Below are 24,885 nucleotides of genomic sequence, written 5' to 3'. Positions count from 1 at the left end.
GTCAGAATTATGAGCGCCCCTGTTTATTTTTTTTCCCAATTTCTGTTTAAAGGAGAGCAGATTTCTTCAACACATTTCTGCACATAGTAGTGTCAATAACTCATCTCTAATAGCTGATTTATTTTCTCTTCATCATGATGACTAATTAATATTAGACTAGATATTCTTCAAGACACTAGTGTTCAGCTTAAAGTCACACTTAAAGACTTTACTAGGGTAATTAGGGTAAAGTAAGGGTAATTAGGCAAGTCATTGTAATAATGATGGTTTGTTCTGTAGACTATTGAAAAAAATATATAGCTCAAAGGGGCTTATAATATTGACCTTAAAATGGTGTTTAAAAAATTAAAAGCTGCTTTTATTCTAGCCAAAATAAAACAAATAAGACTTTCTCCAGAAGAAAAAATATTATCGGACATACTGTGAACATTTCCTGAATCTGTTCAACATCATTTGGGAAATATTTAGAAAAAGAAAAGAAAATTTAAAAAGGGGGCGAATAATTCTGACTTCAACTGTACTTTACTACAGCCAATCAGCTCACACTACAAAAAAACAAGCCACGCCCACTGTTTACTCATTTAATTAATTGATAATTAAAGAATTGATAACATTCATATGGTACCCAGCTTTACTCACTGGAATGGAGAATTACAGCCAGTCGTCCCTAGGTAATTTGGAGATGTGTCAGGTAACAGTAAGAGATGAGATGGGGGAGACTGATGAAAGTGCAAGGCAGAAAGTGAAACAAAACAAAGCCGTGTGCTCAAAACAAGAGACAACCACATACAGCCAATGACAGCAGTTCATTCATTTTCCCTTGGTTCATCAGCGGAACCATCCGCCAACTATTCCAGCGTATTTTTTAGGCAGTGGATGCCCTTCCTGCAGCAACCCAGCACTGGGAAACGTATAAGCAGTTTGTTCACACAAAACATGACAACACAAAAGCAGTTGGCTGTATAATGAACAGCAGAGTTCTGTCGAGCGCCTGTGGTTTGTGTTGACATGTGAGCCGTTATGGAGCATTCAGCCCATCAGGGAGTCTGATGTCGGTAAAAATGACCACAAAGCCCTGAAATAAAGGGATCGAATTAACACTGATATTGTGCTGCTTTCCAACAAGTTTCTAACATTAACAAAAACATCATTAAATACATGAACATTCATTTAAAATACTCACGTTTTTGATGAGCAGTTGAGAGTTACTCAAGCTAAATCCCTGCAGCGTGGGCAAGAGAAAGCCGGACCTCAGACGAGCTGAGACAAGATAATCACAAAGAGTTAACCTTCAGATAACCTCCAGATTTCCCCTAAAATAATTCATAAATAAATACATAACTATAGTTTTCGAAATTTGCTTTACTCAGTTGCAAAGGAATTTACAAAATGATGAATAATTGAAATAATGGAAAGGGTTTATAAAAAATTAGAAGTGCTCACCGTTTAGCTTTGGCAGGATAATGGTGTTGACGGCGATCACTAACACTTGCCTAATTGTGTCAGTCTGCACATATTGAAGAATTGAGAAATCATTAGTGATGATGAACGCTTGATATGAATAATAACAGCTTATTAAATCTCACCTTGAAATCTCCAATCTCAGATGATCCCACAGTCAGTGTTATACTTGGAGCAGCATTTATGAGAAACGCAGAGGAAGAGTTTCATTAATCTACCACCTTTTTTTCTTGGGGTTACTACAGTGAAAAGGCTCTGTCTGTCAGATAACCATTCTCTGTCTGTGCTTTGGCCTGCTGTTTACTCACATGGGAAATACATTACAGCTGAAGTCTATGGCAAGCCTTAACAAGGACAGCTGTACAAGTGTGTGTTTCAGCTTAAAGACGCAGTGAGTAATATTCTCCACTAGAGGGTGTATATTCACAACAAACAAAGGTGTATTTTGATGACTGTGAGAATCATGGAAGTTTGTCCTATACAGGACTCCTGCGGAAATCATGTTGATGATGAGTGAAGTATTCAACACTTATTATCATGGTAGTCTGATGCAGAGTAAAGCGCGTAGCACAATGAAGTCTGAAATATTCGTTTTTAAATCCCAAATTGCAGATTAATGAATCCAATGCAAAATAATTGGCAAAACAATATAAAATGGAGTCTTGGAGTAATGAAGATGAATCGAATCCAATAACTTTTATTATTATAATTTTTTTTTTTTATGATGGACAAAGGTTTCGGAGGCAGTATCTCAATACAATTGACGCAATGTGAGGTGAAATTTATTATTTTAAAAATTACAGATGAAAAATTTGTATTCAGTGTGCAATAACCTTTAGACTGAAAGAAGAGAAACAAGAGAAACGCTGAAGACAACCGTGATGCAGCACTAAAGCAGTAAAGCTTTATTTTGCCACAGTCCAGCACTTCTGGTTCTTCAGCTCGTGATCACATGGAAAAGAAGCAGCGCTGTTTTATCAGTCCTTAAAATTATTTTTTTAGGTGTGAACTTTAAATAAACAATACTCACTTGTTCACTTTGAAAGCTCCGGTCAGTTTTTGATTGCTAATCTGAGCGATTCCGCTGAATCTGCTGTCCTGCAGGGGGAGTGAGAGAGCAACACCGCTGGTCAGCAGCTATCTATTGTTTATTAATAATAATAACAACAATAATAATACAAGTATTTCATATAGTGCCTTTAAAGTCTCAAAGCGTTTTACATACAAATCAAGACAACATAGATAAAGGATACCACAATGATGAAAACTGATAACAGAAGACAGATTTATTTAAAGCAGGGGTGTCAAACGCAGCTCTGCACTGTTTAGTTCCAACCCAACTTTAAGTTCAGCAAACTTCAAACAAGCCTGAAGGACTCCATTAGTTTGATCGGCTGTGTTTGATTAGGGCTGGAACTAAACTGTTCAGAGCTGCGGCCCTCCAGGAACTGTCTATCTTTGTAGCTTGTTAACGGGTGTTTTCTCTCTGAAAGTTCCTTTGTTTTCTCACCACATTCAGTGTGAAAAGAGGCACCAGAGCGTCGTCAGCTTTAACAGCGGAGAACTTTGCTGCCATCTTCACATGAATGTTCATGAGGCCTGAAGTGAAGGAGAACAGCGGCATGTCGCTGGCGTATAACAGCACCTGCATCTTCATGTCGGGGTATAATGTGCGCAGCTGACCAGGGAAAAAGCACAGCACTCATCAGCATGAACACTTCACAATTACATCAGTATTTGCAAACATCTGGGAATATATTCTATGCACTTCATATTTATACATTACGGGATCTTTATCTGTCCTCCAACAACTTTTAACCTTGAAGTGTGTGTTCTGCACATGTGTAATAGTCTGCAGTGCTATACTGTGTGTGTGTGTTGTATATTACGCTACAGAAACCTTTACACATTTCCTGTATTTCACACACTTATTTCTCTACATATTACTTCTTAAACATTATATTATTACTAAAATGTCAATTAAAGTCACTTCATTAAACTGTAGAGTTGAATTTACAACATCAGAAGTGGACAGAGCAGAGATCAACATCCCATAATGCAGTTCACCTACACTAATAAATCCAAAACACAGAGACTAAATGCAGAAGAGTTTTACTTGTCTATAATTTAGTGAATGAGCATGAAATAAGCAGCATAATCAGCAGCTTTCCTTCAAGTGGCTCTTTACCTTCACATAATGCATGTATAATCCTTTACACACAGCACTCTATCTGTTATTCTCTACATACATCCCCAACATGCACACACACACTGACCTGTGGGATGAAGACCCCAAACTGACTGGTGTTCAGATGCAGCGGGGAACCCTTTGGTATCTTTGACATATAAAATGAGATGAATGAGTGATTAATGCACGTCTGCAGTGTTCAGTTTCACACAGTTCCTCATAGACAGGGGTGCACAATGCTTGTTTGGTCTGGTTTTCATATCTGGAGATGTTGCTCAGTCCTCAGCTATCCTGCATGCTCTCATATTCATATATGAACACTCATTTTTGCATTATTTAAAAATACATACATTTGAAGTCAGAAGTATTCGCCCCCTTTGAATTTCTTTTTCTCTTTTAAATATTTCCCAAATGATGTTGAACAGATTGAGGAAATGTTCACAGTATGTCTGATAATATTTGTTCTTCTGGAGAAAGTCTTATTTGTTTCATTTCGGCTAGAATAAAAGCAGTTTTTAATTTTTTTGAGAACCATTTTAAGGTCAATATTATTCGCCCCTTTAAGCTATATATTTTTCTGATAGTCTCCAGAACAAACCACTGTTATACAATGACTTGCCTAATTACCCTAACTTTACCCTGATTACCCTAGTGAAGCCTTTACATGTCACTGTAAGCTGAACACTAGTGTCTTGAAGAATATCTAGTCTAATATTATGTGCCATCATCAAGATATCTTTAAGAGTTAATATAGTTGTGCACTGTATTAAGGGCACTTAGATGTGCTGATCAGCTCTTTTGGCTGTTCCTCAAACAAATTTAAAACCTTGTGCTTTTGCAATGGTTGCCCCAAAACTTTGGATTAACGTTCTTCTCCATGTTAGGCAGGCTAAAACCCTGTCTGTTTTTAAATCTAGTCTTAAAACCCACTACTCTTTGGCTTTTATTACCATAATATGATTGTTTGATTTGTCTTTTAGTTTAAATAGTGTGTGCTTGTACAGCACTTTGGTAAACACTTGACTATACATATATGAATGAATGAGATATATTTCTATATTTATCTTTGAAATTTAAACATGAACTTGTATTTTAAACTCAGGACTCCTGCTCGCAGCTGCAATCCCATACCTTCAAAACAGACACCAAGAAAGTGCAACACCAAACAACTTCCCTGCACAAAGGATCATGGGAGCCTGCAGTGTCCATCAGTTGTACCCTTCAGAATTTAGTGTTGAACTCTTCAATTTGGGCACTTAAAAATGGAGGGTGATAAGTTTCGTTTAGAGCGCACTGTTTATTTTAATCCCACGTGTGCATCTGTGTACCAGTTATGTGCACTCCTGCATATACACACATTAGTAAAGATTACTGCTGTTGTGTGTCCTAATGTTTTTAAAGGGAGCAGCTTGTTGTCCTCACCATGTCGTCTGTGATGTTGGTTTGAAGAGCCCCAGATCTGAGATACGCAAACGCTGCTGAGTTGACCGTGAACTGGGATGCAGCCAGTGTAAGCATGTGCTTGTCTGAATACTGAAGGTCAAACGCACGGGCGGAGAATGGAGGTTCAGATGGAGAACGCCTGCTGTAAAACTCAGCCTGTCGACAGAAGAGCAAGCAACATCAGTCATATTCTTTGAATTCTCTCTTCATTCATTAATTTTCCTTCAGCTTAGTCCCTTTATTCATCAGTGATCGCCACAGCAGAATGAACCACCAATTATTCCATATGTGTTACACAGTGGACGCCCTTCCAGCTCCAACTCAGCACTGGCAAACACCCATACACACTCATTTACACACACACTCATACAATACAGTCTGTTTAGTTGATCAGTTCCCCTATAGCGCATGTGTTTGGACTGTCGGGGAAACCAGAGCACCTGGAGGAAACCCACGCCAACACGGGGAGAACATGCAAACTCCACACAGAAACACCAACTGACCCAGCCGAGACTCAAACCAGAGACCTTTATGCTGTGAGGCAATTGTGCTGCCCACTGTGCCACTGTGTTGCCCAAACCCCCCCTATACAAATCAATGAATCTACCTGTATACTAAATATGCAGAGAAAAAATCTAACCTAATAATAGCTGGATTCATTTGATACACGAGAATAAAAGATAATGACTATTAAAGACGTCCTCACCTTAACCTCTAATCGGCAGCTCTGATCGGTCACGGCCGGGGCGGAGGTTAGGGGAGCACTCAGATAAACATACTTATCCACGGGTATGTTCACTAAACACACACACACACACACACACACACACACACACACACACACACACACACACACACACACACACACACACACACACACACACACACACACACACACACACATTAAGGCATGATTATGCCAAACACTACTCTATACAATGCTTTATAAAACATTTTAAAACAAACAGTCTTCATTGTGCTAAATACACAATGCCGTGTCTGTGTTCATCACCGGTTCGTTCCTGCAGAATTGTCTCCATGTTAGTGACTGCTTGTTGGATTGCTGGACAGATCTATAAGAAAGACAATATGAGGTGTTTGAGAAGCAGCAGATATACAGTGACAGTGATGGACTGTTGAAGACTACACCAACCTTCTGGCGTATCATGTCTGAGGCTTTTCCACTGAAATAATCTTCAAACAGCTGATAGAAGAAGCTGCAGAAGAGCACAGTGATTATGATGGCATCAGTCACTGGCGTCTCTCACCTTACGCTCTGTTCTTTACCTTGTTCCTCCGTGAAACTGAATGTAGACATTTCCTACATCATTACTGCAGGATTCGCTGCTGATGGAGAGGTGACCGTCTTTATCCCCGACCCCCAGGACCACACGGATGTATATATTGTAGACCTCCACATCAAACGAGCCGCTGTCTGTGCTGCAGTCAGAGAACAGGCATGAGCATTACTCATAAACACATTCATTTTAGCTTTATACGTTCATTCAGATATTAAAGTGAGGACTCTCTGTGCTCATAAAGTATTGTGTGTATGGCTTCACCACTGTCTGCTCTCCACCAATCACAGTGTGTGGTCGGCACAGATTGGCTGGTAACGGGGAGCTAAAGATGGCAAAGGCTGTTTCTAGATACCCAGAATGCTGGTCACTGAATGATGTTCACATGACACAAAACCAACCCCAGGCTCATTCTGAAAGCGTAGTCCCGTGGATGTTTCTGGAGGCCGCGAATTACATCCCAGGAGGTACGTATTTTGGCAGTTTTTGTTTTCGCGAATCCACGAGAGGGCGCTGTGTGTGCTTTTTCATATCTCTAATTTCTCTCCCAAGTGCCGTTCGTGCCCGCGCTGTTCTCGTGTAAACCCACCAGAGGCTGCTGTCGACTGTCTGTCTGACTGACTGACTGGCTGACCATCCAATCGACTGACCCCCCCTCCTCCTTCCATAAACCCAGTACTTAATTAGTGAATTGTGAGTTCCCGAAACAGACCGGGGTAATGGATCTGGCATGTTACCCGCAGATTGAAGGTTGGGGAATTGCGAAGAAAGTGAAAGTGATCAGCGGACAGGGGAGGAGGGCGGTTGAGGAGGGGGACAAGTAAAATGAGGTGTCAGATCAGATTTCAGAAGTGCCGTATCTGAATCCGGCGTGTTCCGGCACAAATTATGCCCTGCATAAACCCAACCCATTTTATTGATTGACCTGCCAACCCACTTACTTCCCTAAAGCCAATCAACAATTTACAAAAGCCGTCCAGAAAAAGAAAAAGCCCTCGTCTGATGTTTACCACGTTTTCGGATTTCACCACATTCTCACCCTGTTATTCACTCGTTCATTTTATTTTGTGGATTCTGTTTTTGCCTTACCTGATTTCTAGAACCGATCTTCCCCGGAATCAAACCCGGTCGTCATCATTGTGGTCAACACTTCTCTGCATCTCAAGTCCACCGACGTACACAATGAGCTAACTGGACAAACTGGTTGCGGTGGTAAAGCCCTCCACACGGAGGTAAGCGGTCAGCTGGAGAGCGCGAGACACAGAACAGCGTCATACCGCCCCCTAGTGTTCGTTCAAAAAATGAGATGCAACCATACAAACATCCAGCTACGTAATTCGCGGTCTCCAGAAATGTTCACGGGACTACATTTTCAGAATGAGCCTGTGTTGCACAAAACACAGCATACAGTTTTTTTTTTATTATTATTAAGGGAAAACAAAACACAAATCTGCAGAGCGCTGTGGGGGAAAGTGCTTGTTAAAACACACCTGTGGTTTATCACACCTGAGTTCAGTTTCTCTAGCCACACCTGTTCGCAATCAAGAAATCAGGATTAATCTATTAAAAAAGACCAGCCTGACAAAGTGAAGTAGACCAAAAGAGCCTCAAAAACTAGACATCATGCCAAGATACAAAGAAATTCAAAAACAAATGAGAAAAAGAAAATAATTGAGATCCATCAGCCTGGAAAAGGTGGTAAAGTCATTGCTAAAGCTCCGGGACTGCAGCGACCCACAGTCACAGCCATTATCTACACAGAGACATGGAACAGTGGAGAACTGTAGAATCACCACAACAGATTATTCACTATAGTTGTTGTGTTACCATAGCAACTGTAGAATCACCACAACAGATTATTCACTATAGTTGTTGTGTTACCATAGCAACTGTAGAATCACCACAACAGATTATTCACTATAGTCGTTGTGTTACCATAGCAACTGTAGAATCACCACAACAGATCAATTACTATAGTCGTTGTGTTACCATAGCAACTGTAGAATCACCACAACAGATTATTCACTATAGTCGTTGTGTTACCATAGCAACTGTAGAATCACCACAACAGATTATTCACTATAGTTGTTGTGTTACCATAGCAACTGTAGAATCACCACAACAGATTATTCACTATAGTCGTTGTGTTACCATAGCAACTGTAGAATCACCACAACAGATCAATTACTATAGTTGTTGTGTTACCATAGCAACTGTAGAATCACCACAACAGATTATTCACTATAGTCGTTGTGTTACCATAGCAACTGTAGAATCACCACAACAGATTAATTACTATAGTTGTTGTGTTACCATAGCAACTGTAGAATCACCACAACAGATTATTCACTATAGTCGTTGTGTTACCATAGCAACTGTAGAATCACCACAACAGATTATTCACTATAGTCGTTGTGTTACCATAGCAACTGTAGAGTCACATATTCTATAGTTGCAGATATAACTATAGAAACAGGTTAATTCCAATCATAAACCAAGCACTATTGTATTTATATTGTACTACAGTATTGTTTACTCTATAAGAAAAGGTGTGGTAAAACAGACATGACTGTGATCTCCCATGATGCACTGGTGCACTTACATGATGCCGAACTTTGTTCTCCATCTGCCAGAAACAGCCAATGAGAGCTCACGGACCTCCAGATACAGTCCTGTTCCCTCCACAAACACCAGCGACGGCTCAGCTGTTTCGCACTGCACGACACGCATGCTGGAGACACACACACACACACACACACACACACACACTTTATCTGCAATGACTGAAACAAAAAACAAAACAGCATCCAAATAATAATTTAGACATCTGTTTGTGTGTGTGTGTGTGTGTGTGTGTGTCTCAAGCAGCGTCTAATAGTAATGAAGAATGAATTGTATTGTGTATAATTAGTTAAATGAAGCACTGATTGACATTCTCCCTTTGTACGTGTTATCAGAGGGGGGAAGCCCCGCCCACTAGTGCCCTCCTCTCCATCTCATTAGCATAAACAGCAGCCCTGAGTGAGAAGCAGCCGTCTGTCCATTAGCCATACTGGCTGAATACACAGAGCATTGTGTGTTTGGAATAAGAATGCATGCTAACTGAGCGAATGTTTCGTGTTGTTTGTGTTTTACTGACTGTGAGAGGACGTAGTTCACCCAGCCGATGCCAATGTCCACTTGATCATGGATGTCTGGGATTGCGGTGCTCTTCATTTTGCTTTGTATCCAGACAGGCATCATCTGAGACACTGAACACACACACAGAAATGGAAACACTTTACAATAACAGCACATAATGATGTAGATACCTGAAGCTATGTCAACTAAACACTACTTTATTAAGAACTACTGATGAGTGAAGTTCAAGTTTACTATAACACAGACAACAGATACAGTTGTTTTAAACACTTTCAACAGCGTTTTATGTAAATTCAAAAGGTTTTCTTTAAAATGATACCAATTTTTTAGCATTTACACCTCTGCATGTGGATTTGGGAAGCTTTTAAATTTAGGTTTGCAAAATCCAGGTGGAAACCCCAAAACAGCACTTAAGTTTGAGAGGTTCATCCTTCACCTGAACACTTCTGCTTCCTATGTTGTTGATTTAATGAGAATAAAAGATGTAAGATCACTCTTGTGGTTGTTTCACGTTTCTGAGGCAGAGGACTGAAGTGTTTATTTAACGTTTACATAATTCATTCATTTGTTCTTTGTTTTTCTTAAATTCTAAATTTTAGTTCACTTTATTTTCCTTCCCCAACCCTAGACAAAAAGGGGAAGAAGCGTAACACTGCAACAAGTAAAATGAGATTTAAAAAATCATTGGAGAAATATTTAATGGCACAATATTAATTGGATTGTTGATCTGGATGTTATGCATGAATTTTGGAGTTTTTTTTTTTTTGGTCTTTGTTGTTATGGATTAGTGTAATTTTGTCTTGTGTTTGATGGACCCCAGGAAGAATATATCACTAACTTGGTAGTGGCTAATGGGAATCCTGATAACAAATACTTAAAAATAAACATAAAAAGAGCTGTAAATTTGGCCAAAGTGTACCGCTGAGTTTTTAAAAACAAAGCATTTTCCCAAAATATAAAGTTGAAGTCAGAATTATTAACCTTCTTTTGATTTTTTTTCCTTTTTAAAATATTTCCCAAATGATTTTTAACAGAGCGAGGAAATGTTCACAGTATGTCTGATAATATTTTTTCTTCTGGAGAAAGTCTGATTTGTTTTATTTCGGCTAGAATAAAAGCAGTTATTAATTATTTAAAAACCATTTTTGGGACAAAATTATTAACCCCTTTGAGGTAAATTTTTTCCTGTGTCTACAGAACACACCATCATTATTACAATAACTTGCTTAATTACACAAACCTGCCTAGTTCACCTTATAAACCTAGTTAAGCCTTTAAATGTCACTTTAAGCTGTATAGAAGTGACTTGAAGAATATCAAGTAAAATATTATGTACTGTCATCATGGCAAAGATAAAATAAATCAGTTATTAGAGATGAGTTTGTAAAACTATTATGCTTAGAAATGTGCTGAAACAATCTTCCCTACATTAAACAGAAATCAGGGGGGGGAAATAAACAGGGGCGCTAATAATTCTGACTTCAACTGTATGTCAAAATAAGATTTGTCACCAAAAATCATTCTGCTATCTGAAACAGAGAAAGTTGAGGCCAAATTAAGACTCAAAATCAGCCCAGAGTGGATGAAAATGACCCAACACCAAATACTCTAACATTTTTTCTAATGGTAAATCTCTTTGGCATCTTGAATCTAATGTAGTCTGCATAAAACAGACAGGATTAAAGCTAAACGTGTCCTCTAACTGAATAAATAAAGCAAACTTACAGTCTGTGAGAGCCTTCTCTGACAGAAGAGCTTTGAATGCTGGATTATCCGCACATGACTGCGTCAACATCAGGAGGAACATCAGCCTCTGCATCCTGCAAATTACAGCAGTAATGAACTAATGAACTTCATCTGCTTCTGTCTGAGCGTCTGACTGATGCTCACGCTGCATGTAGAGCTTATAATATCGGTGCACAATGCCTCCATTCAGCTCACTTCCTTAAATTATAGAGAAGTGATACCCACAGCAGCACACATCTGCTTATCTGAGGGCCTGCTCAGATGCATGTGTGTGTATATTTAGCTGTCTCATGTTTATCTTTGTCTTGCTTATCTTCTAAAGAGTGTGTTTTTGCTTTTTTAACAATGCTGGGAAGTAAATGTGTGGGGAACAGAGAACATTCACATCTCTGCACATTTAGATTTCTCAGTGTGTAAAAGCTTTGCATGTCAGAGAAACTCCTAGTCTTGACAACAAACCAAGCAAAAACTATAAGAAACTCTTTATTGCAGTGGATGCATTCAGAACAGAAGTATTGTAAAGGATATTTCGATATATTCAATAATGTTTCACATAGATGTGAATATACTGCACGTCTGTGTGGCGAGACGGCTCATTTAATCTATCCACTGGGAATATGACTTTCTCAGTGCCGATATATATGAACGCAGGTCTAGATTGAGTGTGTATACTGTTAAAGTGTGAATATCTGAAGCAGTAGAAGCATACCTGCAGACCTCCAGCACAGACTGCTGATTTACAGAAGAGTTTCTGTTCCAGTGTTTCCTCAAATGATGCTTCAAATGAACAGCAGCTGAGGGAGTATTCACTTCCTCATCTAAATATTAGTCAGATAATAATTAATAAGACCTATTGTGCTAAATCACTTAATGAACTGTGTTTATTATAATCAGACTTGATGCAGAAACACTTTGATTGACATTCTCCCTTTATACGTGTCATCAGAGGGGGAAAGCCCCGCCCACTAGTGCACATCTCTCCATCTCATTAGCATAAACAGCAGGCCTGAGTGAGAAGCAGCCGTCTGTCCATTAACCATTAGAGTGTTTGAGCTGCTGAAGATGATGTCAGCATAGACTAAGAGGATTATAGATGTGGAGTTCTAGATGAAGAAGCAACATAGACTGACAGAAGAATCAACACACACTCACACTGAAGCACACACACACACACACCTGACCAGCACTCACAGCACACACACTGCTGTTTCTCAGCTGTCCGTCTGTAGCTCCGCCCTCTTCTAAAAAGAACACAACCTCATTTACATTTAAAGCGACAGTCACCAAAATGTTATAGTAAACACACTCTGATGAGAGACACTGGCAAACAAAGTTGTTTTTACCGTTTGTTTGGTTCAGAAAGTTGTCGCTGGAGCTTCTGAAGACACATTTTGAGGATGTTTTTGGTCTTTTCTGGACGTCTGGAGGACGAGCAGCTCTCAGAATCCAGCTAAAATATCTTTATTTTTGTGTCTGAAGATTGGACCAACATGAGGCAGAGTAATAATAACAGCATGTTTAACCGACCTCTTAATTCAAGGATGAGGGACTCATAAAGATAAACAACAGAGTCTAAGACACTCGAAAAGCAAAAGCTGAATGAAGAACTTTTTCCACTTACCTTTCGAGTGCCTTTTACTGATGACTTTGTTAAGATGAACATAGTTTTGCTCAGTGTTTCTTTAGGTGAAATTGTCTTTCCTTTCGGGCGTTTTGTTTTAATGATCACCCCTGGACAAAAGGGTCTACCAAGCGATGCCAGTTAAAGGGTTGACTAATCTCCAACAGAAAAAGCTTATTATATGGATCAATTAAATGGTAATAATCTCCCCAATAATACAGTTTTTGTTTTAATTGAATAAACGCAGCCATGGTGAGCACACTGCAAAATAAGCAGATTGTTTGTTTTTGTCTTGTTTCTAGATCAAATATCAAGAAGCTTTTCCAGACAAGCAGGAAATATAGTCTTGTTTTAATAAGTGTGGTTTATTCATAAACTCATTTCGAGGATCACGTGCTTATAATCAACACGGCTGGCTCTTTGTTAGCTCCGTAATCAGCCCTATTAGATGATTACGGAAGCATTATAAATAACCTGAGTTTTTCACTCCTGTCATCTTCGTCTTGAAGCTCTCCCCCTTTCCACCCCTACATCCTCCCACTTTTTCTGATCGGGCGACACGGTGGCCCAGTGGCTAGCACTGTTGCCTCACAGCAAGAACACCGCCGGTCCAACCCATCGGGCCGGTTGGTGTTTCTGTGTGGGGTTTACATGTCCTCCCCGTGTTCGCGTGGGTTTTCCCCGGGTTCCCCGGTTTCCTCCCACCATCCAAAAACATAAACCATAGCCAATCGACTAAAACAAATTATCACCCAATACAACCTGAGTTTACACTTCTCACGGTGACAAGCAGGGGAGTTCTCGAGACCTACCTGAGCTCAAATTCCCCTCTCGCCCTTCTAACGGGAGGGAGCCCTGGGCTCGAGGATATTGCGAGCTCAGAGCTCTCCCCCGGGACAGCATGCCAAATACGCTTTATTGATTATCAGCTAAGTGTGAACTCTTGAAATATGTAAAAATGAAGTGAGATTTCCTTCAAAACAAGCTAAATAATCTGCCAATGGGCTAAGAGAAATAACCTCATGTCAACAGGAAAATCAAGACATTAGTGCTGTAATTGGCAGATTATTGAACATGTTTTCAAAATTAGTTAAAATAGTTTTTTCTTAAAACTACACAATATTTTTTGCTTATCTAGAAAATGCTTCTTGATTTAAGAATTTGTAGATATTTTGACTAGAAACAAGACACAATACTCTTAGAAAGCAAGCATGTGTTGCAGTGTAGAGACTTCCTTCATGAGTGTTTCACTTTGTCCAAAAGCACAATGAACGAGCCCTCAGTGTTTCACATGTTCTCTTCATTGTACATCAACTAAAACACATTAAATACACCATCTAAAGCTGTAAAAATAGAAATAAAGTCATTTGGCCGCTCAACATTTGGTGAGTAAAACACGTCAGCAGTATAAAAGCAGTTCAGCTCAGACTGACAGAAACGTCGCTCTGGTTTTGGACACTGCTGGCGTCCGGTTGGCTGGAGTCTGTGCTGTGTTTTCCTGTAAGTGTGTGTTTGGGTTTGCTGATCTTCATGGGTATGTAGATGTTGGAGGCGCAGTGTTCACTCAGATATTCTCCTCCCTTCTCCTCATAATCCTGACGGCTGATCCAGCCTGGAGCGTCAGCGGGGCTCCGGAGGGCCCAATCACAGGCCCCGAACCACGAGTCTAGAGCCGGCCGGCCCGCCACAGACACCTAAACACACACGCACACACACACACACACACACACACGCGCACACACACACACACACCATTTACAAACATTAGAAACATGTATTTGAGCTTACCTCATTGCATAACACTTCCTTACATCTGGCAGGTTTCAGATCAGAGACAACATATACACAGAACTGTGCAAAAGTCTTAGCCCCCAGCTACATGTGTTGCTTTTTCAGTGAGGGTATAATGACATTATATATGACTTCTCATTCTCTTTATTAAAATACGATAAAAAAAACAGCTTCAAGTCTTTCCTCCACTGTGGTCATCTCTGCAGTGATTCTGACCTTAAAGTGTGACTGGAAGGGTCTGATGGCCAGCAGCTCTCGCTCCACTCTTTCCTTCACTCCAGGATACTGCAGGTTTCCCCCAGTCAGAAACACATTCCTCACCAGCGCCTCCTGCTGCTCAGGGGAATATCTACACACACGCAGTTTTGTAAATAAGGACTTCTCATTTGTATATTGATTAATGGTTTGACAGCAGCACTAATGTTGATCCATTGATCACTCACTGCTCCAGAACAAACTGCAGCGTCTCCATCAGGCCCATCTGCTCCTCTCCAATCAGAGACGGCTGGAAAATAATCTCCGGCACCCGCAGACGCTCCGTGCCCACAAACAGCTGATGATACTCGGCCACGTTAAACATCGGCTGACAGAGAGAGAGAGTTTTGAGTTTATTGCCAAATCAGCTTCTGTATCATGGCCAAAAAAAATAAAAATAATAAATAAATAAATAAATAATAATAACAATAATAATAATAAAAACAATAATAATAATAATAAATTAAATAATAATAATAGATTGAATAATAATAATAAAAAATAATTATAAAAATAACAAATAATAATATTAATAATAAAAAAATAATAATAACAATAATAAAAATAATAATTAATTAAATAATAATAATAATATTAATTAATTGAATAATAATAATAATAAATAATTATAACAATAACAATAAATAATAACAATAATAATAATAATAACAACAATAATAATAATAAAAATAAATAATAATAATAATAAATAATAACAATAATAATAACAACAACAATAATAAATTGAATAAAACATATTTATAACAATAACAATAAAAAATAAATGATAATAATAATAATAATAATAACAATAATAATAATAATAATAATAATAATAACAATATTAAGGATAATGAGCTCCCCAATGGCGCAGTGGGTAGCACGTTCACCTGACAGCAAGAAGGTCGCTGGTTTGAGTCTCGGCTGGGTCAGTTGGTGTTTCTGTGTGGAGTTTGCATGTTCTCCCCGTGTTGGTGTGGGTTTCCTCCGGGTGCTCCGGTTTCCCCCACAGTCCAAACACATGCGCTATAGGGGAATTGATGATCTACATTGGCTGTAGTGTATGAGTGTGTGCGTGTGTGTGTGTATGCATGTTTCCCAGTGTTGGCTTGTGGCTGGAAGGGCATCCGCTACATAAAACAAATGCTGGAACAGTTAGCGGTTCATTCTGTTGCGGCGACCCTGGATAAATAAGGGACTAATCCGCAGGAATAATGAGTGAATCTTTGACAGTCAATTAAAGTGCACCTATAGTAGTGTGTGTGAGCAGTGTGTGAGTATCTCCAGCAGCCTTTAATGCCTAACATGAATGAATTGTGTTTGTTTTAATCAGACTTGATGCAGAAACACTGTGATTGACATTCTGCCTTTGTACGTGTCATCAGTGAAGGAAAGCCCCGCCCACTAGTGCCTATTTCAACCTCATTAGCATAAACATCCACAGCAATGAAGACGTCTTTAAATGTTACCTGCGCTGTGCTGCTGGGTTTTCCAGGCTCTTCGTTCTCATTTAGTTCTGCTTCCAGCTCGTTTCCTTCATCTGCCGACGGCTCCACTTCTGCAGTCTGATTCAACAAGACCACCGTCAGCTTTATCATTCAATCTACATGTTCCTTGAACATCACGATTTAACAATTATTAACACTGTTAACACACACACACACAAACACACACACACACACACACACACACACACACACACACACACACACACAGTTATTAGAGCAGAAGAGTTGAGTAAAGTGTGTTTGGGAGATTTGCCAAACCTCAGCTCTCAGTAAGCGGTGCTGCTGGAGGCTCAGGCTGAGCTTGTGTATGTATGACTGCAGCTCCTCCGCCGAGTCCATGTTCAGCTCCACCAGACTCCTGTGGAAGAGCTCCAGAGCCCCGTCCTCCAGCAGCTCCTGACAGGACAAAACAGCAGCATTAAAGCCTGTGAATATGTATTTGATGTAATCTCAGCTGAACATGAAGAAAGGGCGGGGCATAGAGTAGCTCCTCCCCTTTTTAAAAACAGCCAATAGTGTTGTTTTTCTCAAAGTGGTTCAGCTTAAGTGCGTCAAATATTCAGCCAATGAGGCGAAGAGGGCAGGGCATGTTAGACACTAGCAAGCATTTGATTGGTTAGAAAGTTGATGAGAAACTGAAGTATGAGGAGACGTGAATAAAACTGTCGATCCACTTAAATGGACGAGACAAACTTTACATGTTTATATATATATATATATATATCAGCGTTATATCTCATAAAAAAGAATTTTGTAACATCCTAAAAACTAATAATACTGATAATGACATCTAAAAATGTTATTTTAATTTCATGAGACCATTAAAAAAACTTGATCCAGATACAACCATACCGACAATCACAGCAGAACCTCCCTCGATAAAACCATGACTTGTGTTCAGTAAAATATGCAGCAGTAGACGCTCATGATGACATTTAAGCCACTGAAACTGCTTTGACACCTGGAGATTTCTGTTCATCTTTCAGATAAATAAGGAGAAACAGTGGTAATAAGAGCGTGTTGGTCAGTGTCTGGTGTACCTGCACGGCCAGCAGTGTGTCCAGGCGCTTCTGGTCCTCCAGGATCCTCTCTTCTCTGCGCCGGCTGTTGATCTCCTGTATGCGTCTGAGCTGCTGCGCTCGTCTCTCGCTGCGCTCCTCTGCGCTCACACTCACTCCAGCCGAGCGGCCCGAGAACGGCAGCTGGACGCGGTGCACTTCGCTCTCGTAGAACTCCGGACTGCGCCACTTCTCCAGCTCTGTCCCACAAACAGCAAAGCGTTCAACTCGGGAATACGTCTGAGGCTCAGACACACTCTCTCAGTTTACATTCATCACACACACAATGCAGCACGTAACAGTGTGATGCACGAGTGTGCTCCATGCAGGCGAGTGGCCTTGACAGCCACCTGTAGGACACACTCCCCCTGACTTAATACACCAGGCACTGTGTTTGAAACACTTCTATGCTTCACATGTTTGTCTCGACAGCACCTCCTATCATTTACAGCTCTTCATTTTCACACTGAAAGCTGATTTGAAACATTAATTAATGCAAAAAGCACTACACAAATAACCTTGAGCTGAACTGACATCTGTAAATGTGCAAAGGTGACATTGCATGCTCATTTCACACAGGCTGATCCGACTCTTTAGGGTCTCACTGAAAAGTCTACAACTTACTTTGCTTAAAATTGTTCGTGTAAATAAACACATTTGCATATTATTACTGAGACAAATATAAAATCAAAATAGATGCATACATATACACATTTACATATGTAAATAAATAGGTTGTAAGATTAAGGTTGTAAGGGCTTAAAATTCTGAAGAAATTTGTGTATTTCCAATCTCGAGATTCAGCTTATTATAGTATATAAATGCAGGTGTGTGTGTGTGTGTGTGTGTGTGTGTGTACCGTTGTGATAGTCGACAGCGATGTAGCTGTGCTGGTGCAGGAGCTCCTCCATGCGGCTCAGGGTGATGGAGGCCTGGTTTGCAGGATATTTGAGCTGCAGAAGTCTCTGGTAATACGCCGCTGCCTGACCTCCACCCAGATTCACCCGCTTACAATTCACAGCATCCAGCCTGCACTCAAGAACAACAGCCTGTATTAAATAGCTGAGAGATTATTGTGTTAGAGCAAGGCATGAGAAAAGTCACCAGTATCAAACACATGCCAGATATTGATGATCTTCCTTCTTGAATTCATGTGATGGAAATGTTTTATTATCATGTTCAGTGCAATTGGAGAAAGAACAAAACTACTTACAAACTAAGCCTCAAGTGTGTGACTATGTTCAAGCTTAAGCAAAAATGCTTTTCTTACTTAGAGTTTTTCTGTTGCTTCTAATTCAAACATCTAAAAACTCTTAAATCAAGAAGCATTTTCTAGATGAGCAGAGAATATCTGCCTTGTTTTCAAAATGAAGAGAGTTTTTCCCTAAACCCAGCTGTAACCCAGCGGCACTGATCTGAATAAAATGATAGGCACGCTTCATTCTGATGTCTTTGCTGTTTATTTGTTTCTCTCTTTCTCTCTTTGCAGTAGACACCGTGAAAACTACAAGAAATAGAACATATAATATTAAAAATATGAATTTCTCAGTGTCTTTTTCACAGTCTCTCACTTAAATATCCACTGATATGCATATGAACATGTGCCACAACTATGAATCCAGTAACATCAGTCTTTACACAAACATTCATTCATTTTCTTGTCAGCTTAGTCCCTTTATCTGGGGTCGTCACAGCGGAATGAACCGCCAATTTATCCAGCAAGTTTTTACACAGCGGATGCCCTTCCAGCCGCAACTTATCTCTGGGAAACATCCACACACACATTCACACACACACACAGTCATGCACTATGGACAATTTTAGCCTAGTCAATTCAGCTGCAGCGCATGTCTTTGGACTTGTGGGAGAGACCTGAGCACCGGGAGGAAACCCACGCGAAGGCAGGAAGAACATGCAAACTCCACACAGAAACGTCAACTGAGTTGGGGTTCGAACCAGCGACCTTCTTGCTGTAAGGCGACAGCACTACCTACTGCGCCACTGCCTCGCCTACAACATCCATTGATTCATTTTCTTGTCGGCTTAGTCCCTTTGTTAATCCAGGGTTGCACAGCGGAATGAACCGCCAACTTATCCAGCAAGTTTTTACACAGCAGATGCCCTTCCAGCCGCAACTTATCTCTGGGAAACATCCACACACACATTCACACACACACTTATACACTCCATACAATTTAGCCTACCCAATTCACCTGTACCACATGTGTTTGGACTGTGGAAGAAACCCATGCGAATGCAGGGAGAACATGCAAACTCCACACAGAAACGCCTGAAAAGCGACCTTCTTGCTGTGAGGCGAACGTGCTACCCACTGCGCCACCCCCTACACACAACATCATTCATGTAAACTAGGTAGTTACCAACAATTTTAAGGGTGCATATGCTCTACTTTGCATAATATTGCATATGAGTTTATAATATAAATTAACATACAAACTATAACAAATTAATTTGAGTTTATAATAAAAACACAAATATACACAACTTATGAGAAATACGTGTCCTTCACATTTACACCAGCTATATGATCTAGTTTCCCCTAATACGTTTATTTGGCTTGTTTTTATGAAAAACTCATTATTTCTGAAAACAACACTATTTTTTTAACTGGTCTAGAAAATGCTTTTTGATTTAAGATTTTTTTTTTTTTGGACTAGAAGCAAGACAAAAAAAAATCAAAGTTAAAATAAGTTTTTTTGCATTGTGCTGCAACCTTACCCTGCGAAACACTCAAATAAAATGCTGTATACAAACACTTACATTCAATACATTTTCCTTTCATGCAAACCTTTACTGATATATTCATGGTTCTACTCAAAGTCATTGTATAAACATGGGATGGAATATAAAGATGTAAATGATGGATGTAATGAACACTTTTAATGAAAGACATTTCAGGAAGCTGTTCAATCAGTCACAGCCCACTGCAGTCACATTACCTATTTGAGCTTGAGATCAAATGGACAATCGAAAAGGAGACTTGTAACAATGAATGTTCATTTACAGTCTGAGGCGTTTAATGAGACTTGGAGAAAACATGTAGAATATATTCATCCATTAAAGCCAGACTCAATATACAATGTACAATAGAAAGATGTGCATTTTATTTAATGTATTATAAGAGAAAACACATAAGCACACAGTATGCAAGAACTAGCTACATGAAATATTCAAACACTGTAGGTGCTATACTGGGTGCCACAATATGGGTTAAAAAACTATATACACAGTCAACAAATTTGCATTATCTGCTTTTGTTTTGATTGCATTGTTAGAAAATAGAAATCATTTTTTATTATTTTTGTCTCTTTTTTTTTTTTAATCAAACAATTGTTTGCATTGGTCCTGTAAGGGTCGTTTATTAACTGAACGTCTACTGTTGTGTGTGAGTGCTGTGCATACTAATTAGCATTTTTGCAGAAGTAAATAAACGCTGGTCCAAAATTAGATTCAGCTCTGCAGAAACTTCCTGACTAAAGAAAGGTGTTAAAACTGAACACAGAGCACAAAATGTGTTATGCTTTTAATGTTGTGCAGAGAATTCATAGGAAAAGAGGAAGTATGTCTGGGGTGCGGCCAATGGAGGACTGAACAATGACTGACAAATGACGAATTTCATTAAACTCCACCTGCTCATATCAGCGGCCTATATAAGTTGAAGTCAGGAAAAGAAAGTCCTTAAACTAACTTTTACATTGCATTGAGGAAAACAGAATTCTGAGAATCCAATTATTCATTTATATCCAATAAATTGTTAAGATTTCTGACATTGAAGAAAAACCTCTCCTGCCCTTTTTTCTTGAACATGCATGGAATTGATTGAGAATTCCACAATATACAACAGCTTTTTTTTGTTTGTTTTTTCCTATGACGTCTTTTATTCGAATCCTCACTGTATTTATGCATGAAATGTTCTACAGCTTCTGGATTCCTGTGATTGGTTTGTTTTCTGTATCTAATGTGGAAACCCTATGTGCCATACACCTGTACAAACTGTATTAAAAAGAATAGGCTTCTTCTGAAAGTGCTGTGTAAATCGGAAGAGCTCTTATTGTGCGCGTGTGAAAGAGTGTTAGTGGTACCTGCCGTTAATGACGGGCAGCACATGTGAGCAGTGATGGCCAGAGGACAGCACCAGGGCTGTAGAGGGCGCTCCTGCATCTGCTGTGCTGTTCTGATGGAGGCTGAACAGGCTGTCCACACCGTAGGCCACCCGCGGGACCCCGTAACACTCAAACAGCAGCTCCGACATCATCTGTCTGCACTGCAGCGGGTTACAGGCCGGCTCCGTCACCACCAGAGGGTGCTCCACACGACCCTGAGGACACAGAGGGATTTACACCGGGGATTCACACTAGTGCTGTCAAAATGCACCTCTTTCACATTTCTGTGTTTCTCAGTAGTGAAGGGGTCACAGTTGGTAAACTCAGAGCGCATTACAATCTTATTTGCTGAAATAATGACAGAAAAGCTCCAGGATGGTGTTATCAAAACTTTCAGAAAGAGGAAACCACTAGTGTGAGACTGATAACGGCAGCCGGAGGAGAGAATCATGGCAGATTTACTGTCCTGACCCCCATACACACTGCATCACACACACACACACTCATTCGGCTTTTTGTAATTTGACGCAAATATGATATAATACAGACATAAATATAAATAAATGTACAAAAGTATTTTTAAAACATATGTAAATATTAAAATCTTTAAAGGATTTAAGATGCTGATGACCATCCGGTAAACACAGTAGGAGTCTTATGAAAAGGGTCCAAGAACAGCAAATGAGCTGAAGGGGGCGGGGCGGAGCATTTGATGAGAAGCTGAAGTATGAGGTGACGTCACAAAACTGTTGATGCATTTCTGTGGAAGTGACCAACAGCAAGTTTCGGATGTTTATATCAGGTTTATATCTTCTAAACGCACATTTTGTAACACGCTGGCTTACAGATATCCTTTACAGCAAACAGACTGAAAGTAACATCTAAAAACTTTATTTCAGTTTAACGGGTCCTTTAAATAAAGTACTGCGAGGTGGACAGCCTGCACATCTCCCCCTCCTCCTCACCTGTGTATTTATCCCGAGGTGCATGAAGATGTAGTCGAAGACGAGCTCCTGGATGTCGAAGTTGACCACCGTGTCTCGGTCGAAGGCGCTCTTGAGTGTCCAGCGCAGCGGCTCCGGGTTGGGGATGTCGTTCCCCACCTGCGCTCCACCGCGGGCGGCTCCTCTGCTGCGAGCGGCCGCCGGGCGAAACACCAGCCGCGGGTTGTCGAGCTCCGGGGCTCCGCTGCTCCAGCCCGCGCGGCACTGAAACGAGCCGTTATCCACCACCACCGGCACCGGTCCCGGAGACACACACCGACTGTCCAGCTCGAACACCGGATCCGGTGAGCACCGGTAATCCTCGAACGAGTAAACCGTGCGGTTACTACTCATGTTGGACAGCACACAAGTGATGAGCTGCGACTTCTTCTGCACACTGAGCACTGTTTGTGTTTTATTTTTGGTTTAATCTCAGCACTGCCACCTGCCGGCACGAATACGAACCAATATAGGGATATTGACACAACAACATTCATTCATTCATTCATTCATTCATTTATTCATTTATTCATTCATTAATTTATTTTCAGTCCCTTTATAAACCCAGGTTCGCCACAGCAGAATGAACCGCCAACTTATCCAGCACATTTTACGCAGCAAATGTCCTTCCAGCCACAACCTAACATTCACACACACACTCCGGACAATTTAGCCTACCCAATTCCCCTGAACCGCATGTGTTTGGACTGTGGGGGAAACCGGAGCACCCAGAGGAAACCCACGCCAACGCATGGAGAGCATGCAAAGTCCACACAGAAATGCAACTGGGCCGAGATTCGAACCAGGAACCCAGCAACCTTCTTGCTGTGAGGCGACAGCACTACCTACTGCGCCACCGCGTCGCCTCAATTGAGAATTCATTAAAACTGAATACGCCATTGGATGACTCTTGAGCTAAATATATAAAGATTTTTCCAACATTTACAGCATTTGCACGAGTCTTTTTTTCTCGAACATCAAACATGAAAAATTGAAATAATTAAAGATATTAGTATTTGAAGTGCTTTACTGTCTTTTGATGCTGGATAAAGCCTTTTCTCCTTTGACCTCCTTTATGTATGTCATAGTGTGCATATGAACATGAACACTAATGATGTTGATTTAACCCATCAAAGGTAACAGGTGTGTGTGTGTGCGTGCATGTGTGTGTTGTTTGTGTGCTCAAGGATCTGTCACAGCAGTTATTGTGCATGAGAAGTGACACACACTGCTTTCAGCGTCTGCACGGCGTAATCAGCAGCCTTTCATCTGTCCTTCAGTGTGTGTGTGTGTGTGTGTGTGTGTGTCTGCTTCAGCTCAACACTCCGGCACAATAATATCTGCTGTTTGGTCTCCTGAACGCAGGATCATTATGGTTGATTATTGCAGGAGCAGATGCAGAGATCAGATCTTTGGCTTCTCTTTCACCAGATCTCAGATTTTGACGTACACCTGTATCTCCACCACTGTTCAGAGTGCAGAATCTGCCAATGTTAAATCATAGCTATATCATTCATTTTCTTTTCAGCTTAATTCCTTTCTTAATCAGGGATCACCACAGGGGAATGAACCGCCAACTATTCCAGCATATGTTTTACGCAGTTGATACACTTCCAGCTGCAACCCATCACTGGGAAACACCCATACACACTCACACACTACGGCCAGTGTAGTTGATCAGTTCCCCTATAGCGCATGTGTTTGGACTGTGGGGGAAACCGGAGCACCCGGAGGAAACCCACACCAACACGGGGAGAACATGCAATGTTCAGTGCTGACACAGAGGACACTGCAGACAGCAGCATGCTAACCAAGAATAAACCAACAACATCTCTGAGTATGTGTTGATCTTCTCACAATTGTTTAATTATGAATTTAACATTCTTGATTCAGTCGACTATAAATCATCAACTGCCTTGTGTAAATTATGAATATCCTGCACGCCCCCCTGAGAAACAATTACTGTACAAACATTGGTGATACTGTACAACAGCACTGCCTCATAAGCCCTGTCCTGACTGTAATTGATTCTCAGGGGACGTAAAGCATGATTTGATTGCCATCTCAATCCTGCGTGTGTTTTTCATTTAATCACCTGCTGTATTTATCACAAACGCCAAGGTCATGTGGTGATTTATAGGGATAGTTCACCCAAAAATGAACATTCGGTCTTCGCTAAACACCTCTCACTTTTACATTTCCCAGGTTGAACTTCATTGTTCTGTACCAGGGGCGGATTGGCCATCTGACAAATCTGGCAAATGCCAG

The 24,885-nt window shown here is 40.4% G+C and overlaps 2 protein-coding genes across 4 annotated transcripts; both read right to left on the bottom strand.

Moving 5' to 3' along the window:
* Positions 1-567: 567 nt before the first annotated feature.
* bpifcl (BPI fold containing family C, like) lies at positions 568-14,581 on the bottom strand. 2 transcript variants are annotated; one of them, XM_087267222.1, is made up of 18 exons: positions 12,621-14,581; positions 12,454-12,518; positions 11,987-12,095; positions 11,257-11,351; positions 9,530-9,641; positions 8,993-9,121; positions 6,380-6,532; positions 6,246-6,309; positions 6,105-6,165; positions 5,799-5,890; positions 5,072-5,248; positions 3,738-3,797; positions 2,972-3,139; positions 2,492-2,559; positions 1,587-1,629; positions 1,444-1,507; positions 1,184-1,260; positions 568-1,075 (listed from the first exon to the last, which is right to left on the bottom strand). In XM_087267222.1, exons 1-18 carry the CDS (start codon positions 12,665-12,667, stop codon positions 1,019-1,021), a joined length of 1,641 nt encoding a protein of 546 aa, XP_087123348.1. In that variant the 5' UTR covers positions 12,668-14,581; the 3' UTR covers positions 568-1,018. The 2 variants fall into 2 exon arrangements, with proteins under 2 accessions (XP_087123348.1, XP_087123350.1); XM_087267224.1 differs by having other exon boundaries at positions 12,469-12,518.
* actr5 (actin related protein 5) lies at positions 14,178-23,011 on the bottom strand. 2 transcript variants are annotated; one of them, XM_087266290.1, is made up of 9 exons: positions 22,524-23,011; positions 21,614-22,380; positions 18,370-18,539; positions 17,493-17,710; positions 16,711-16,848; positions 16,414-16,509; positions 15,133-15,272; positions 14,906-15,038; positions 14,178-14,592 (listed from the first exon to the last, which is right to left on the bottom strand). In XM_087266290.1, exons 2-9 carry the CDS (start codon positions 21,784-21,786, stop codon positions 14,317-14,319), a joined length of 1,344 nt encoding a protein of 447 aa, XP_087122416.1. In that variant the 5' UTR covers positions 21,787-22,380; positions 22,524-23,011; the 3' UTR covers positions 14,178-14,316.
* Positions 23,012-24,885: the final 1,874 nt, after the last annotated feature.

Source organism: Danio rerio, chromosome 9 (assembly GCF_052040795.2).
Source record: "Danio rerio strain M-AB ecotype USA chromosome 9, GRCz13ab, whole genome shotgun sequence".
NCBI lineage: Eukaryota > Metazoa > Chordata > Actinopteri > Cypriniformes > Danionidae > Danio > Danio rerio.
This window is presented reverse-complemented; position numbering and strand designations above follow the sequence as displayed.

Coding starts and splice junctions, on each gene's coding strand:
- bpifcl (XM_087267222.1), bottom strand. CDS start 12,667: ATGTGTCTTCAGAAGCTCCAGCGACAACTTTCTGAACCAAACAAACG. Junction 6,310..6,379: donor CAGTTTCACGGAGGAACAAG/GTAAAGAACAGA, acceptor GCTCTTCTGCAG/CTTCTTCTATCAGCTGTTTG. Junction 1,261..1,443: donor TATCCTGCCAAAGCTAAACG/GTGAGCACTTCT, acceptor ATCTTGTCTCAG/CTCGTCTGAGGTCCGGCTTT.
- actr5 (XM_087266290.1), bottom strand. CDS start 21,786: ATGATGTCGGAGCTGCTGTTTGAGTGTTACGGGGTCCCGCGGGTGGCC. Junction 16,510..16,710: donor ACCGCTTACTGAGAGCTGAG/GTTTGGCAAATC, acceptor TTGTTGAATCAG/ACTGCAGAAGTGGAGCCGTC. Junction 14,593..14,905: donor CCTTCCAGTCACACTTTAAG/GTCAGAATCACT, acceptor GTGTGTGTTTAG/GTGTCTGTGGCGGGCCGGCC.